Raw genomic sequence first — 18,941 nt, 5'->3', positions numbered from 1 at the left:
TGTTGCAGAAAGTAAGGCTCGATAGCCAGGTGTTGTCAGTGGGGAGTAGTCTGCTACCCCACTTGAGGGCAATCACTCTCTTAGCGAGTAATAGTGCCAGGGAGATAAATCTGCATCGATTCTTTGCATTTTGCGAACATAGCCAAGCAGCGCTACCTCGGGAGTGAGATCTATCTCCAAGTGTGTCATCTGAGAAATTAACCTAAAGATTTCCCTCCAAAAATCCCTGATCTTAGGTCAGATCCATGTTAAGTGGGCAAAGTCAGCAGGCGGGCCGCCACATTTTAAGCAACTATGAGGGCGATTGGGATCAATGGCGTGGAGTTTCGCACGGGACATATATGCTCTCATAGATAAATAAAATGTATTAATTTATGCCTGTGGTTGAGTGATACCTCTCTGGTCTGAGTGCAGCAGTATGACCACTGGTATTCCAAAATTGGGTGTCCTGGATCTCGCTCCCATGTCTCACGAAGTTTAGCGCCATGGGTCGGGACAAGGGCCGCGCTCGCTTTATACAGCTTTAAGATTAGTTGGTCCCCACTTGTGCTACATATTAACAGCGTCAGAGGGGCAAAGGACGCAGGCTCCAGTGGATACTCTATAATTTTGGCACTGAGTGCACTACAGACTCTTGCAAAAACGAATTGTTCCATAAAGGACACCCCACCAAACTGCCCCCCCTATGCGATAGAGAATCCATGGCCGTCCGGGAATAGATCTCCGAACTTGGTGATAGAGTGGGATGACAGCGTGCGTAGGACTAATTTCTCCTGCAGAACGGGAAGCCACAAATTGTTTGCAATTGGAATTAAAGAGGAGTAGAGGGTAGATCCCCCGGTGATTCGCAATAATTTACACCATGCCCAACTCGTTGTTGACACTGTATATCACGGGGACCTGCGGAAACCCTCGAGGTAGGAGAGCCTGCAGAGAGGCTGGAAGCACCAGGTCTGCCTCTGATTTACTGTATGGAATTTGAGCGTCCGGGTGATACCAGCTATGAGCAAAGCTGCACTGTGCCACAAGATAATAAAGCCTGAAGTCTGGGGCACCAAAACACCCCTCATATATGGTAGTGTCATAGTGTCCCAGCGAACTCTTGGTCTCTTTCCAACCCACGCCAGCTTGACGAGGTGTGATTTAAGAGCGACAAAGAATCTATTTGGAAGTGGGATAGGGAAGTTGTGGAAGAACTATAGGAATTTAGGGAGCACAACCATCTTCATTAACGCGAGTCTACCTGCTACGGACAGCGGGAGTTTCAACTGCCGCTCAATCTGCATTTCTAAATTATGCATTGCCGGACCATAGTCCCGGCAGATAATCTGTTCCGTATCACGATGAATATGAATTCCCAAGTACCAGACCGGTTCTTCGCACCATGCCAACGGAAACTCGCAAACCCATCTAATTTTCCTGGGGGCATTGGACATACAGTACGATGTCGTCTGCATATAAGGAGATTAGGAGCGGACCAGTGTTAAATTGTAGGCCTCTATGTAGGTGCTTTTCCTGGAAGTGCCTTACTAATGGATTAAGAGCCAATATGAAAAGCAGCGGGGATAATGGGCATCCCTGCATAGTACCACGAGTGAGAGCGAACCCAGAGGACAGCGTGCCGTTCAAGCAGAGTCTTGCAGTGGGAGCAGTGTAGAGTAAGGCCGTCAGGTCGATGAACCCCTTGGGGATACCCAGTTTTTGCATCACTGCCTGCATAAAAAAACATTCCAATGAGTCAAAGGCCTTTTCTGTGTCCAACAAGACCCTCGCAGCAGGAACATCAGGCGCTGTTCTATGCAGTACTGTGAACAGCGTGCGCAAATTCAGTGCCGTGGGGAACAAATCCCGAGTAGGCCGGGGCTATAATCCGATCCAGAAGCAATGCCAATCTTTACACAATCATTTTAGCAAGGATTTTATAGTCTAGATTTAATAGTGACAGCAGCCTATAACATTCACAGCACAGTGGGTCCCTACCGGGCTTGGGGAGGGGAACAATGACCGCTTCGTGCAGCGTGGGAGGCAGTAACTTCTTGTCTAGGGCTTCATTATACATCTCAAGGAGGTATGGGGCTAATATGTCTTTGTATTTTTTTTATAAAAAATGCCCATGAAACCATCAAGTCCAAGGGCAGTAGAGCTATTCAGGGCCTCAATGGGGCTAATTATTTCTTCCTTAGAAAAGGACTCAGCTAAAAATTGCTGCATGAATTTCTCCAACTAAACCATAGCTATCTCTTTCAGGCATGCCCTGCAATCTTCATCATTATGCGTTAGTCGAGTGGAATGTAAGTTAGAATAGTACTGTAAGAATTGATCTCTAATTTCGGGGGTGATAGTGTGAATTTGGCCAGACTCAGAGCGGATGGATGATATGTAGGCTTTACTAGCCCAAGGCTTCAGCATCTGTGCTAACGTGTGCCCCAATCTGTCGCCCTCGCTGTAACGCTTAGCTGTGGCATATTTCCAGAGAAAATTTGTTTCACTCTCAGCAGATTCTCTGAACTCAGTCAACAGCAGCAATCAGCGGGCGAGCCCAGATGGGTCAGGGCGCTCGAGCAATTCTGAGTCTAAAGCACTCAGTTGCTGTTCAATGCGGGAGATAGTGCTTCTCAGTGACTTCAATATCCCAGAGTGTTTTGCGATGCACACCTCTCTAGTGTAGGCCTTAAAGGCTTACCACAAGGTTGCCCAGGTGCTAACCGAGCCCACGTTGAGCTCAAAATATGCCAATACAGCTTCCCGCAGTTCTGCTGAGAACGCTGCATCACTCAACACCTGCCCAGGAAACCTCCACTGTCATTCAAAGCCCTCAGACCGAGGAACCAGCACATGCAACTCACCGGGGAGGGGTCCGAGTAAGTTCTGGGCAAGTGGATAGTAGATCTGAACCAAGGGGCCATGCTATGTGAGACTAACCAGAAATCTAGCTGCGTCCAGGTGTCATGAGGTTCAGAGTAGTGTGTGAACGCCCGATCATTCTTGCTACGCGCCCGCCAAATATCTACCAAACCCAGTGAATCACACACATCAAGTAGCACGCGGCGTGCCCGGGGTTTGGCGTCAGGTAAGTTAGCTGTGCTGTCCCAAACCGGACTTAGGAGGAGATTGAAGTCTCCGCCCATACATATATAATCTGCACCAAGGGGGAGAAGCTGTGCGTGTAAACCTTTTAAAAAATCAGGGTCATCAACATTTGGTGCATATAAGCATAGCAACGCAATGCCGTATCCCATCAGTCTCCCAGTGACCAAACTATAGTGACCCTCTATCACTATGCACCTTGTGTAGCTGGAAGGGCAGGCGTTTAGGTATTAAAATAGACGTGCCTGTAGAGTATGTGCTGCAGCTCGCAAAGTAACAAAGCATCCCTCAACTAGAGGCAAAAGAGTCAGCAGAAGTAGGGGACAAATGTGTTTCTTGCAGAAACGCAATATCAGCTTTATGACGCTGCAAATAGTTTAATGCAGGCTTTCTCTTTCTGGAGTTATTCAACCACCTAACATTCCAGGTGATAAAATTAACGTCTGAGGCCTTAGACAGTCTAACCGCCATCATCCCATGCAACATGACCTGTGGATTGTAAATATGGAACCCTACAATGAATAACAGTGAATTAACTGTGTCAGAAACAGTCTGAACCTACCCACAAACTTCCACCCCCACCCGCTCCCATCTCTGCTGACCCCTACGCAGAGAAATCCCGTGTTGATAGCTCTGTGAACAACATCCTGTAAACCATACAATATAATGAATCACTGCAAACTAAGATACATCTTCATCTATATAACAGTCAAAACGTGTAACTACACTGGGGGTGTGGCAACGCCACGCCAGAACCAGAAAAGTGCAATATCTCTCACGGAAACAACATCACCACTGCTTACTGCAGAACATAATGCAACAACCATACTCAGTAAAACATAAATGGCCCTGCATTATTTATTTGAAAGAAGTTCCACACTGGCCGCTGATCCACTATGCGGTGGGGAGCTCCCCTGTTTATCGCTGCTTCTGTGTCCACCTTTTCTCTTAAAGCCTTTGCAAAATTCCTGAACCACGTGAGGAGTGTCAAAAATGCTGGACCGACCCACTATGTCCACCCGGAGCCGTGCAGGATAAATCATGCCGTATCTTAGCCCCAAATTTTGAAGTGTCGCCTTAATCCCACTGTATTAGGGCCTAGCCTCCTGAACCATAGCCGTAAAGTCAGGAAACAAAGAGGAGCCCTGCCAAGTTAACGTGCCAAGTTTTCTAGCCAGCCTCAAGGTAGTGTCTCTGTCTCGAAAGTTCAGTAGGCAGGCAACAATGGGCCAAGGCGGACATCCTGGGTTGGGTCTTGGTCCTAGGGAGCGATGGGCTCGTTCTACCAGGAAAGTGCTGGTGAAAGACTCTTTGCCGAACCTGTCCAAAAGTAGAGTTTCTATGAACAGGTCCATACTGCGCTTCTAAATCTTAGTTTTTTATGGCTACTTCTTTCAGGATTCTCTCCCTTTTATCTAGGCGTTTGGTTGACTGGGCCGCCCGGTCTTCCAAATCGGAAACCCTGCCTTCAGCCTTGTCAAGGCGCTTATTGTGAATATCCAGTTTCGCTCCCATGGTATCCAGCCTCTTTTCCAGCGAGTCAAAACGGCCATCTGGTGCCCTGAAGCCGGCACACAGTTCTAGCAAAAGCGCATTTGATCCAGCCGGGGGTTCGCTGGGGCCTGCTACCTCCATTCCGCCCTCCGCCATAGCACTGTCAGGAATAGTGGATTGGTCTGCAGGTCTAGATAATTGTAGCAGCCTTTGCTTCGGGTCCCTCCAACCCATCCCTCAAAAGACGGCAAGATTACACGTAGGATCGATGGGTGAGAGTACCGCAGGTTGAACATTCAACCGAGGAATCAGTGCTTTTCCAGTTACTGAGAGGTATGTCTGATTCAAACCATCCCGGGCCTGGAGCGCTAAAATGGCGGCGAAGGGCCTCGCTACAAACCTCCTGTCCCGCTGTTCACACTTTCACTCAAAGGACCCTCGTTAATGGAACAATTAGCAGACCAGCACTCTGCCACTCCTGACGGGTAGGCACCTGTTTAGGACCGACATTGCATCGAAAGCTCCGGCCTCCCCGGGCCCTCGGCGCCTCGCGGCACTCCGGGGGCCTCTGTCAGCTGCGATGCAGCCGCACCGCCATCCACATCAGCGCGGCCAAATTAAGTCAGGTCCCGGACCGCCCCACTTCCACAGAAATCAGCCTGCATGGCCTGGAGGCCGGCTCCCAGGCTCAACCGCAGCCCCTGTCACTGCGGGGCCTCCGAGAGAGGAGCAGGCTGAGGACCGGTACCGAATTGACAGATTTAGGTGGCGTCTAGGAGGAGGGGAACGGGTCCCACTCACCTCCGGGCCCACGAGCCCGGCGATCACTCCCTGCCTCCTGCAGGGTTCTCGCGGGTGCCGCAGGGAGGGTCTTCAAGTCAGCGGGTCGCTCACGGGCCTCTCAGAGCAATGGCGGCCGTGCGCGACTACAGTGCACCTTATTCTCCAATCTTGGCATTAAACGGCTGTCAGGCGGCTCAGTCCGGCTCCTACTGCTTGGTTCATGCTTGGAAGGTGATGGGCCGATATGTATATGCGTGTGGGATAGCAGAGGATGCAAGATTTCGGGCTTAACCCGCCATAGCTTCAGAGCCGCGCGGCCATTACAGTCGGCTGCCTGGCCACGTGCCAGTCTCTGGATAAGAACTTTCATTGTTCTTTATTGCTCTAAGATGCTGCAAGGTACGCTTGTGTACTGGTAAAATGGTACTTCCCACATACCATTTAGAGCAGGGACACACTAGGGCGTATACTTCATATTCAGTTTTGCAAGTTAGATTTTTCTTTATACTTATGTTTTTTTGGAATGGAGTCTTTAGCTCTGTCAGGTTCTTCCCATTCTCACATGCTTTTCACTGTGGTGCATGTCTTAAAACTTGGTTTGGGTTTCAGCCAAGTATGTGCAGTTGAGGATACCTCACTTTTCACTAGAATATCCCTCATTGATCTTGCTTTCCTGTATGTTACCTGAGGTTTATTCGAGATACTGTTTCCTATGACTGGATCTTTCTTAATTAAGTGCCAATGTTTGTTTAAGGCTTTTCTAAGTATTACATGCTTTTCATTGTATGATGTGATAAATCTTACACTTTCTTGATCGCTGTTCTTCTTTTTGTTTTTCTTTTCAGAAAACAATGTATCCTCCCTTTTTATTTTTGTAACCTTTCTCTGTGCCTAACTTATTGTACGCTCAGTATATCCTTTCTGTTTTAATCTTGTAGGCATACTTGATTTCGTTTTTTCAGAATGCTCTTCATTGCTACAATTGTGACGTGCCCTTAGTGATTTTCCATAGGGAATATTGTTCTTTAATGTATATGGTTGAAAACTTTTGGCATGCATTATGCTGTTCTCTGCTGTAGGTTTCCTATACATAGTTGTAGTTAGTTTAGATTCTTTCACTACGATTTGTACATCCAAGAAAATCATTTGTGTTTTACTTACTTCACAAGTGAAGTTTAGATTTAAGGAATTCTGGTTTGTTTTTTTCTACAAATTCCCTAGCTGTGTTTTCATCTCCCTTCCAAAGTGCAAATACATCATCCATGTAACATACCCATAGAATCATCTGTCATTAATGGTGTTTTGCTGCTTCTATGTGTACTGCAGAATGTCGCACACATGGAGAGAGCAAAAAAAGAGAAATAAAAGTATTTCTCCTTGTCGCGCCAGATTAACGTCTCCTTTTGCGTTGGCGTAAGCTTTTGGCGCTGCCTCAAATTAACAGATCCTTGTAAATCTAGAGAAGTGTCAAAAAGCGATGGGTGTTGCTGGGAATGCCCACAGCAACACCCATTGCACGCCCCTTTGCCACAGAAAACTGTGTTGCGGAGGGTCATATTTACAAGACTGCGTTATGCTTAGAGCGGCCTTGATAAATATGAGCTTGCATAGAGCGCCACCTGAGCGTCAAAAAAAGTGACGCTCCGGTGGAGCTAGGCACTTGTAAATATGCCCCTCTGTAGCAGAGCATCAGTGTGTACAACAGACAGGCATGTTCTGTCTTTATACTTGTACTACATGCTTTTGCATCAATCTGACATTCACTTTTATTAGCCTCCTAGCCAGATTTCAAAGTATTATTTCCACTTCCACCCTCTTTTAGGAGGAATAGCAGTGCTCAAATTCACTCATAGGTAATAGTTGATGTCTGATGTCTGCCTGATATTTAGATAACACTGTTCTTTGTGTTACAGCAGAGTCGGAAAAAGCACTTCTCCGGCGCCTCACTTTACCTGGAAAGCATGGAATGAGTCAGTGGTTAGATTGAATAAAGTCAGCACTATCCTTACTAGGGAGTGGACAGGGAAGAATTATTGTTTGTTATACCCTATAGGCCTTGCAGCATAATTGGCTCTGGCTAGGGATTTGCTCAACGATGTAGTCTATCCCTAGGCGAAAAGACAGAAAAAGAATACATCTAAAATAGATCCAGCAATGTGTATTTGTTCAGTCACGAATTCCTGGAAACCAAGGTTTGTCTCTAATTGCTTCATACTTCAAAGAGGAGTGTGTGTTCCCGATGCTGAAACTGAGTTAATGCACTTACATACAAGTAAAGCAATTTGAAGTGGTTCTTGGAAAAAGCGAGGACAATAATTTGATGTCAAGATTTTGTGCATTTTTGTGTCTGTCCTTTTGCAACATGGGTTTATAGAACTGGTGCAAGTGAGGCTCAGCACTTCCATGCACGCATCTATCATTTTGGAAATGTGTTTATGGGCCAGTAGTTTTTTAAAAACTCGGACCCAAATATTACAAAATGTTTCACAGACCTTCTAAATATTTATAATAACACAAGACAATCAATATTTAGTCCACTCTTCATGTCGGATTGAATATGTCCATTGACGATAAAACATATGTTGGAAATGGCCCTTTTTGCAGGGTCACCCCTAAGCTTTTTGCCTTCCTCCTGGAATTTTCCGAACCTGTTTTTGTTGGCTTTATGACTCTGGGCACTTTACCACTGCTGATCAGTGCTAAAGTGCATATGCTCTCCCTTTGTAAATATGACAGTGAATTGGTATGTCCCTGATTGGCTTATTTGGTTTACCTGTTAGTCCCTAGTAGCGTGGCCTGTGTGTGCCCAGGGCTGGTAACCCAAATGCTGCTGGTGGGCCTGCAGCGCTGGTTTGCGCCACCCACAGAAGCAGCTTGTAAAGTGTACCTCAGACCTGCCACTGCAGTGTCTGTGTGCTGTCCAGAACTGCCATCTTGGCTGTGAAGTGCACCCACTTCCCAGCCCATGAACCTTCCCTTGGCATCATGTAAGCCACCCCTATGGTAGGGTGCATTGTATGTGTAAGGAAGGACATGCCTTGGTGTGTATAGCATGTCCTGGTAGTGAATTACACCCAATTTAGTTTTTCACTACTGTAAGGCTACCTGTTCTCCATAGGCCAGAATGGGCAGTTTGACTATTACATTCTATAGTCCTAACTGACCCAAAGAACATGGTAGAAAAACGAATTTAGTATGCCTGTGCTCAGAATATTAAAATACATCTTTTAGTGGTTTATTTTTATATTGTGTGTTTGAAAATACCACTTTTAGAAAGTAGGTATTTTCTTGCCTAAGCCTTCCAGTGTGCTCTGCTGTTATGTGTATTGGCTGTCTGGTTTTGGAGGGACAGGGCAGGCTGAGTCAGACCTGGGTTGAATAGAGAGATCTGCATTGGAGTATGGGGAGGGGTAGCTCCTTGACCTGAATAGGGCTGTGCCTGGCAAGGTGAATGTTGCCTCCACCTCCCACTGTGCATCTGATGGCAGACCCCCTCTTTCTGAAAGGAAGGTTGCAGCCTGGTAAACAAAGTGCTCCAGGGCTGGGCATAACTGGTTCTGGCTGGGTTCAGTGACTTGTAGCTTCTGAGAACAAAGACTTTTGGGGTGTAAATATCTGTGCTGGAACCCCTACAATTGGTATTGTTCCTGGACAAGAAGAACCTCTGTCCGTGTAACTGAAGGAATCTGCAGGAGGTGACTGTCCTTGTGCTTGTGTGCTGTTTCTTGGATTGGCCTGCAGTGGTTACTACTGGACTTGGAAGAAGAGGAAAAGGACTTTGAAGGAACTTTTATTTTATCTTGCTACAGCAATCACCCAAGGGTTAGAAGAGAGCTAGCCTCCTGCTGGAGTCTCGGGCACATCAGACTCCACCATCAGCCTCCTGTTTCCTCCCAGCGAGGATTTCTATCTGCAGGTGAGGCTCCCTTGAGTTCCAGGCCCTCTAGTTCTACTCCAGAGAAAAGAGTGCTGAAAATCGTCGCTAACGCCCGTTTGCGAGCTGCAGCAGCTGAAGCGCGTACGAAAAATCCTCGCGCTGCTGCCGCTGAGTGCTCGCTGCCGGAGATCATCGCATCACATGTTTGCGGGCTGCCAAAGGCTCGCTAACCTCAAGATCATCGCATTGCATGTTTGCGGGCCCCCAAGTGCTCGCTAACCAAAGATCATCGCATCGAGTTCATCGCTTCACGACATCGCAGCGCAGACACCGAGCGTCTGCCATTTTCATCGCATCGCAACAGGATCGTCGCTCCCTCGCGGACCGCCATTTCTTTTCATCGCAACAAGATCGCACACGCAACAGGCTCGGCGCATCATCCTCCCTTGCGGCAAGGATTTCAACGCATCGCCGGCTTAGCGTGGAGAAGTTTGTCGCTTTGTCCTGCACACAGATCAGCGCATCATCCTCCCTTGCGGCAAGGATTCAACGCATCGCGGGTCACGCGTGAGGAAAATCATCGCTACAGCTCCTTAGCAACATTTTGGTTGCTTTGCTACAGAATCCAGGTATTTTGTGAGTAAAAGGATCGCAGAGACCACTGCCTTGAACTGAACTCCTCTTTGCACACTTTGAACTATTTTTGCAGCCTTTCAAGAGTAACCCTATTTTTCTAGTATTGTGGATTTTTACTGTTATTGGTCTTATGTTAAGTCTATATATAAAGATACTTATTTTTTATAACTACTTGTGTGGTGTCCCTTTGTTGTGTTCCTCACTGTGTTACTGTGTATGGTCATAAATGCTTCACACACTGCCTCTGCGATAAGCCTAGCTGCTCGTGCTACATTACCACAGGGTAGAGCAGGGGTTATCAAAGGGTGTAGCCCGCTTACTCTGACTTAGGAAGAAGGGTCCCTACTTGGACAGTGGCCAGCCATTGCCAACTAGAGACCCCCATTTCTAACAACATATGTATGTGTATGATGTATACTCCCATATATTTTAAGCAAATATGTAGGCTTATGTATTGCCTCAGACAATCAAAGCTAGTTAGAGAAAGTAATGGTTGTGGCAAGGTGCTGCGCTGGTGCTCAGGTGGTGCTGACTGATACTGAGTTGGTGCTGTACTGGTGCTGATGTGGTGCTGCACTAATTCTGGGCTGGTGCTGAGTCATGCTGGTGTGGTGGTGCTGAGCTGCTGCTCAAATGGTGCTGAGTGGGTTCTTTGTTGAGATGATGCTGCGCTAATGCTGAGGTGGAGCAGTGCTGATGCTGAAGTGGTGCTGCATTCGTTCTGAGTTGCTGATGAGGTGGGGCTCCGCTGGTTCTGGAGTGGGGCTGCACTGGTGGTGATGCACTGATGCAGAGGTGGTGCTGTGTTGATACTGAGATGGTGATGTACTAATGTGATGGTGCTGCGCTGATTCTGAGGTGGTGCTGCACTGATGCTGAATTGGAGCTGCACTGGTGGTGGTGCACTAATGAGGATGTGGTCCTGTGCTGATATTGAGATGGTGCTGTGCTGATGCTGAGGTGGTGCTGTGGTGGTGCTCAGGTGGTGCTGTGCTGATGCTGAGGTGGTGTTGAGTAATGCTCTGGTGATGCAGAGTGATGCTGTAGTGGTGATGAGTGATGTTGTGGTGCTGAGTTATCCTGTGGTGTTGCTGAGTCATGGTGAGTCATGAGATGGTGAGGCTACGCTATTGCTCAGGTGGTTCTGAGCTGGTGCTCAGGTGGTGCTGAGAGATACTAAATTGCTGCTGTGCTCAGGTACTACTGGGCTAATGCTGAGGTGGTGCTGCTATGATGCTTAAGTGGTGCTGCATTGGTGCTGAGTTGCTGCTGAGGTGGGGCTGCGCTGGTGCTGAGGTGGGGCTATGCTGACAGTGGTACACTGATGCAGAGGTGGTGCTGTGCTGATGCTGAAATGGTGGTGCATTGAAGAGTAAGTGGTGCTGTGCTGATGCTGAGATGGTGTTGTGCTGATGCTGGGGTGGTGCTTTGGTGGTGCTCAGACAGTGCTGTGCAGATACTCAGGTGGTGCTGCGCTGATGCTGATGTGGGGCTGCACTAATGCTAGTGCTGCAGTGGTGCTGCACTGGGTTTGAGATGGTGCTGTTGAGTGATACTGAGGCGGTGCTGGGGTGGTGGTGTGCTTGTGCGGAGGTGGTGCTCAGGTGGTGCTGAGTGATTCTGAGGTGGTGCTGTGCTGATGCTGTGGCGGTGCTGCCCTGGTGCTGAGTTGGTGCTGTGCTGGTGGTGTTGCACTGATGCAGAGGTTGTGCTGTGCTGATTCTGCGGTGGTGCTGTGGTAATGCTGAGTGATGCTGTGGTGGCGCTGAGTGATGCTGTGGTGGCGCTGCACTGATGTGGTGAGCCTGCCCTGATACAGTGCTGTGCTGAGGTGGTGTGCTGGTGCTGGGGTGGTGCTGCACTGGTACTGAGGTACTGCTGTACTGGGGCTGAGGTGGTGCTGCACTGAGGCTGAATGATGCTGAGGTCGGGCTGTGCTGGTGTTGTGGTGGTGCTAAGGTGCTGCTAAGTGATGCATGGGTGGTGCTGCTTAAAGTGGTGCTGAGTGATGCTGATTTGTGCTGAAGCAGTGTTGCTCTGATACTGAAGTGGTGTTGCACTGTCTACTTGCAGGATATGTTGTTAAGCAACCTCACATTACATGCCCTGTTTGGAGAGCACGAGGAAGCATCCCATGATATTGGTTTTATTTCACCAATGATTGAAACCTAAAAGAAAGCATCACCAGTAGAAAGCGCACAACTTAAAGCTGCTTCCATTTTCATAAAATGAAGTAATAATAGCATGTTTACCTCTTTAATCGTATCCAAATAATCACACTGTTAAAAGCACAATGTAAATAGGTTGATCATACCGTTGGCCGTCTTCTTAAACTACACTTCCATTAAGTAAGTATATTATTTAAGGTTTGGACATTAGAGCTAATGAAACCAAAAATATTATTGAATGAAAAACAACACAGCCTCCGACTGAAAAGCTTTTGTGAAACCAAAGACAGTGGAAAACAAGACAAGGATATGATTTGCAGCCCTCGGCTGAGTGCGTTCGGAAAGTATAACAAGCCCAGGCAAAAGAAAAAGTAGTGCACCAAAGCTAACTTATATGTCCGATAGTGAAGCGATCCATGTAATAGGGCGAGTCTTAAGGGCATGACAAAAACATCAAAAGGAGGGACAAATGTTAATTATTCACCAATGAAAACAAAGGAATTTCGAGAGGCACAAGAAGGAACTAATCGAAACGGATAGGCATGCTGAAAGCCCATACAGTAGATACAGCATGTCTCGAGTGACAGCGCATGTGCAGCCTAGGCAAGACCTAAAAAGAGAGGGTGGAGTTGTTAGTCAGTGCATAACAGAGCGGAAGATGGGAGTGCAATTGACAATTCATGTGCTTCATCCATGCAAACTGTCAAAGTACCTGGTTTGGTCTATGTCACCTTGCAATGTCGATCTGATAGCACATATCGTGGAAAATGCAAATAAAATATTTAATGGATTCAAGGAATCTTCAGAAACCCATTTCCCTTTGAGTTTCATGCAAAAAATTATCAGAAGCCAGGGCCGGCCTATATCCTACACCATGTGCCAGGGTCAGCAAACAATACAGGATAGCAAAATCTATCATCCACGCAACCAGTTCATCCCACCTTGAATGTGCTATTGCTAGGGTGTCTGTTTCTTTAAGAGGTTGTAAAGGCAACTACTGGTTCATGTGTGTCCCAATAGCAGCCTGCAGCGAGCTGTCACTGACTAAGTAAGATATGCTGCTTCTATTTATTTTAAAAGGCAATAGTTTTTTATGACATCTCTCGTTCTTAACCCAAACAACGGTTACTTTTGAATAACAAATACAAGAAGTTCATTTATTTACCCTTATTTTTTTTCATGTGTGGTATCCCTCACGGTTAAAGTTGAAAATGACCTGTTTTAAAAAAATGCAAGCAGTGTATTTTATTTACTTGGTGACAGTGAAAAGTTCACTTGTTAAATGTGCTAACCAAAGCAATTTGAAGTTTGTTTAAAAATGTTCCTACAGTTCCAAGCTCACCTTTTCCTTCAAGTGTGATAGAAAAATATTTCAGGGCATATTTACGAAGAAGTGGTACAGCGTGGCAGAACATTTTGCGGCGCCACTTTACATCATTTAAAAAATGTAGGGATGCACTGTATTTACAAGAATAAGGCGCATCCCTGTGTTTTCACTTGCGCTGGTGATAAAAGTACCTGCCTAGCCCCAACCATAGACACCCAAGGTGTACCCTCCTGCATATCAACAATAAGTAATGGAAATTTGCTACTTCTATGTGTGCTACATTGTGAAGTACCATTATCTAATGATTGTTTTTGAGCATGAAGGGACACCTTCCTGCACAACAACAATCATTAATGGTGTTTTGCTCTTTCTATGGGTGCCACGTCGGATCCCCCAGTCAGTTTAAACTCTGACCGCCGTCATTGTAATACGGCGGTCGGACTTTAAAGCTACCATGTTGGTTGGAAAGCCTTTCCAACCGGCATCGTAATTTGGCCTCTAGTCGGCTGACTGAACCTCTTGGGTTGCTCAGGCTCTGTCAATTGATGCCTCCCCCAATGCCACTGACCCGTGAGTCTGATAAACATTTCAGAGGTACCTCCCACCGCATGACTCACTCCCCACAGCATCAGCTGATATGAAGCTGGTCAGTCCCTTGATTCTTCATACCTGTTGATGATATGCAAGTATAATTTATCTTTATATATTTCAGCTATTCAAGAGTTTGTGGAGTCATGGTTCACATTTCTAGATTCACTAAATTCTGATTTACCTCAAATTGGTGTAAAATAACACATCCCAGGAACATTGGTTGCTCTAGATTACCCATAATCCAAAATACATGGTACACTATCACAGCCTCAGCTGGGGTTGTCATCAGGCTACTAGGTTTAGCACCCTTTCTTTTTAGGCGGCACTAATTAAACTTTGATGGTCAATATAATTCTTGGCATAGTACTTCCATAATGAAATTACATTTTGCAGCTAGATCTGTACTAGCCAACAACATTTGTGCCCCTTCTTGTACACTCTCTTGGACACACTCCATCAGGAGTCTTGGCTAATTTCAAATCATGAGACTCCTAGTTACTGGCTCCAACTACTTCTCTACTTCCAAGGTTATCGTTTCTCACTTTTAACCTTAAAGAAACTGTCTTGAAGCTCAGTTTTCCAGCTATCCAACTTATTCAACTTGACTACAATATGATCAATAGCTGCATCTTTTGGATAAAATTGTCATTATTTGTAATCACTTCAATCTCTGGATCTTTCCTCATGGACTTTGCCCTTTCTGCAGGGTCGTCCCCACACTTTCTGCTTTCACCCTCCTATTTTTTGGACTACTAACAGTGCTAACCAGTGCTAAAGTGCTTCTGTTCTCACCTTTAAACATGTTAAAATTGGCTTCCACCCAATTGGCACATTTAAAGGACTTGTAAGTTCCTAGTAAAGAGCCAGTAAATTAAATGCTACTAGTGCGTCCGCAGTACATTTTTTCCCACCTACTTAAGAAGCCCTTTAAATATGTCCCAGGCCTGCTTTTGCTGTGTGTGTGTGCAGTTTTAAACTGCCATTTCGACCTGGAAAAATAAACCTTTTGCAGGCCCAAAACCTCCTTTTTAATACATATAAGTCAACCTTAGGGTAGGCCCTAATAGTCCTTAGGGCAGGGCGCAGTATGTTTTAAAAGCTGGACATGAACTTTTAACTTTTACATGTCCTGGTAGGGAAAACCTCTTAAACTCATTTTTTTACTAATGCAAGGCCTACCTCTTCCATAGGATAACTCTGGGTTAACTTATTACATTTAATAAGTGAAAACGTGCAATTGGAGGCAGGTAGGAATGTCGAGTTTCGTGAACAAAGAATTGGAATTTCAAGCCCTTATTATTGGTAAAGTCGGATTTTAAGTCACAATTCTGACTTGTCCTAACCATTTGGTGCCTACAGTCTGTTTCCTGGATGTGGCTGGTAGATGATTTTTGTCAGCATAAACTTTGGGAAGTTGGCAGGTTGGGCCATCTCTCACTTGGTAATGGAGAGGAGCTGTCTCCTACCTCACTTGCACATCACAAAGGCTCTGCATGGGCACACTCACAAAATGATTGACACTAGGCTATTGTGACCCCAGACAAGCTGGGGCAAGGGGAAAGAGGAAGGATATTCCAAACACCTCTGGAAGTGGAAACCTCCAGAACCTTCTCCTACTAAGACCCAACTCTTTGGTACACCGCTGAACCTGTGAAAGACTCAGAGGACCTGTTGCCCTGCTACTTGAGTGAAAGAACTGGGCCTGCATCTTGATCCCAGGACCACTAGCGTGAGTCGAAGGGTTAGTTGGCTGGCTTCCTGATCAGAGCCTCAGTGACAGAAAATACTCCAACCACCTAGAACCCAACACATGGACACACACATATATGCTTTTCGTAGTAGTAAATAAAATTAAAGTTACCGAAATGAATGTCATATAATGTAAAATATATATTTTTTATAATTGTTACGCTATATATAAATATATCAACACAAATATGTATATATATGTGTGTGTGTGTGTTTATATAAGTATATATTTATATAAAGTGTCAAGAATTAGTGTAATTTATGTAATTTACATTATATTTATTTTGTTTATGTAATTTACATTATATTAATGTTATACTAAAATATTTAGGATTTACTTCTTTAAATTGTATATATATTAACAAAACAATATTTTTGTTTTGTATGTTTTTGGACTATATTAGGGTAAAACTATAATTTATGTACTGACCATTATTTTGGTAAACAATATTTTTGACAACGATATTTGTTCAAACAATATTGTTTATCTTGATATTGTATCAGTGATCCTCTCAATTGATATCGCCTGTTGCTCATGTTCACCTATAGCTGTTTTTTACTGAGCTGCAACCTGTGCCAATTTCTCCATGAATCCTTTTTTTGTGCCTTGAGTTTGTTAAAATATATGCATTGTTAACTCTTCTTTAGAGGAATACAACATATGTAATTAATGCTATCCTTACAGAATGGGTTATAGTTTGTCTTGGTTTCGTGCAGTGGGGAGCACACAGTATGGGGAAACTAGGTCTTGCTCCTGGTAAATCCTGCTGCATGGATTTCCTAAGATTCCACATAACGTAGTACGTCGAGGGAAGTTTCTGGACTGCATTGTGTGAAAGGGAGAGATCAAAACAATGCCATATTTACAAAGATATGGGGCAGTTCTGCTCTCTCGTGGCACTGACACATTTGTGCCTGCCTAGCATCATGTCGTAAGGGTGCCTGGGTTGTGGTCAGAATACTTTTGATGCAGGAAGGAATACCTTCCTGCACCAAAAGTATCCTTTGAGGCAATTTCCTCTTTGCTGCTGAATACAGCACACATGCAAAGAGGAAAAAACGAGGAGAAATAAAGATAAATCTCCTCAGGTAGGCCCACTATTTTTGCACACACCCATGCTTGCAAGTCATTCGGGAATATGACTTTGCATCAAAATGCATGGGTGGGTCCACTGGAATGCCCATGCTCCACTCATGTAACGTCTACCAGATGGAACGTAATGCAAAGCAGTGCTAGGCGTTGGTTTTTTTTTTGCAAAGCCACGCAAATTGGGCTTTGTAAATCCCAAAATAGATTTCACGCTAGGGCTGTGCAAAAAAAGTGATGCAACTCCATGCACAGTATTAGTAAATATGGTCCTGCAAGGGGCATGGGTGCAGTGTAGGGGCCAGAGCAGATACCTTGCTTCATGCTCCTTCAGAAGCCCATGATATGTGTTTAAGGTATTATACAGTAGAAAAATACAAACAAATCATGAGATCCAGTCCTGTGACGACACTAAAACCAGAGATCAAACTTGTTTCCTTTTCACCCACAGGCCATTTCCTTCTGCTCAACTCGACAGACAACATTGACAGCACCATTATGAGCCCTTGGATTTGGAGCAGGGATGAGCACTGCACAGTGGAAGTGGCTGTCTGGCACCAGCAAAAAGGAGAGTACGTGGTGCGACTGCTACCCGGCAACAGAACCAGCCACAAAATCCTGTCCACAGCAGGCCAGAGGCATAATGGGTAAGTTATCAGTTTTAATAGTTTCTGTTCCTTGATATTTAGGAAGACACTTGAAAATGAGTAACACTTCAGTAGCTCTTCCAAGGATCCTCCATGGTTACCCTGCTTTTGAGGAGTTGGAATGGACATTGGATCGAATTTGTGACCCTCAAATGTGAAGTAGCCACAGTACTTTTTTATTGGATTGGTAAAATTGGCATATTGCGCATTGTGCAGTAGCATTTGTGTGGCGCTTCATACCTCCGTCGGGCAAAAAGCAATTCTAAGTGACTGAGTACGTGGGTGTGGGTGAAGGGATGAATGATGTTCTAGAAATAAAGATTGGGAAACAGAGGGCCAGATCTACAAACCTTCTGTGCTGAGTTTCCATCACAAAAGGGATACCAACCTGCACAAAATATTTTTTGTTGGATTTACTTTCCAGCACAAGACTTGTTTTGCGGTGGAAAATTGCTTGAATGTAACGCAAAGCAGCACCAAGTCACTTGGAAGGAGGCATTAAAAAGGAGAAACACTTTTGTTTCACCTAACTTTTCCCACTTTTCATGTGTGCTGAACTATACAACACACATCCGAAGTGGGAAACCTTTTCAAAATGAGTCTAGAAGTAAGGCCTGATTACAGGTTTTGCGGTCTTATTGCCGTACTGCCATGGTGGCAGTCCCAAGAAGACCGCTGCCTCAGCGGTCTCTCTCCTGTCATATTACAATGTCAGCGCTGGCCACGCGGCAGTGTTTTTGACTGTGGTAAAGGTTTTTTCATATGTGTCGATGCATGTTTGTATATTTTCACTGCAAAAATTTTGCATGTACACATATGCATGACATGTGAAAAATGCCTCCTACACATACTTTCTCATTGCTGGAGTCTGGACCATATGTGCCCAGTCCAGTCAATGGGTAAAAACGGGCCTACCTGTATTTCGGCACCAACAGGGTTGTTTTCTTCAGGAACAAGATGCTGCTATGAAGGGGGGACCTGGAGGAAGGGATCCACGTGGGAGACTGAAGAGGAGAAAATAAAATGGGTTAATGTGCACTCGAATTCCTTAGATTCCGCCAACTAGAATCGGGCAGTCTTCCCACCACAGTCAGCTCAACGGAAACCTAACTCGTAATTTGGACGGGGGTGAATTTCTCTGTACAGCCGTCTGAAAGCTGCTTTTCCCCTAACGACGTTGTGATGATCTACGAATGGTTGTCGATGTCGGCAGTGCTCTGATGGTCTTTCATTGTGCAAACCGACAATATCATAATAGGCCTATAGGAACGCCTAGTCAGCGGGCAGAGAGTCAGACGCTACGCTGGTCCCAAGACCGCCAAAGTCATAATAAGGCCCACAGTATTTGGTACTGGAAGGCACCCCTTCCAGTACGAAACCTATACATGACTCACGCAGACACCAATGCACTTTGGTGCAAAAGTGTGTGCATGGTGTTGGTGAACACATTGTACACCAGTGGGAGGGAGAGAGCAGGATAGTGCCATATCTCTGA

The 18,941-nt window shown here is 45.5% G+C and overlaps 1 protein-coding gene across 1 annotated transcript in view; it reads left to right on the top strand.

Annotated features, from left to right (window-relative positions):
- Window positions 1-18,941, top strand: part of ALK (ALK receptor tyrosine kinase) — a 2,691,376-nt gene that overhangs the window by 1,091,446 nt on the left and 1,580,989 nt on the right. The window contains exon 4 of the mRNA XM_085613005.1: window positions 17,251-17,446. Within this exon, the coding sequence (XP_085469131.1) occupies window positions 17,251-17,446 (196 nt within the window). The remainder of the gene's footprint in view (window positions 1-17,250; window positions 17,447-18,941) is intronic.

The sequence above is a fragment of the Triturus cristatus genome, chromosome 6 (assembly GCF_964204655.1).
Source record: "Triturus cristatus chromosome 6, aTriCri1.1, whole genome shotgun sequence".
Classification (NCBI taxonomy): domain Eukaryota; kingdom Metazoa; phylum Chordata; class Amphibia; order Caudata; family Salamandridae; genus Triturus; species Triturus cristatus.
This window is presented reverse-complemented; position numbering and strand designations above follow the sequence as displayed.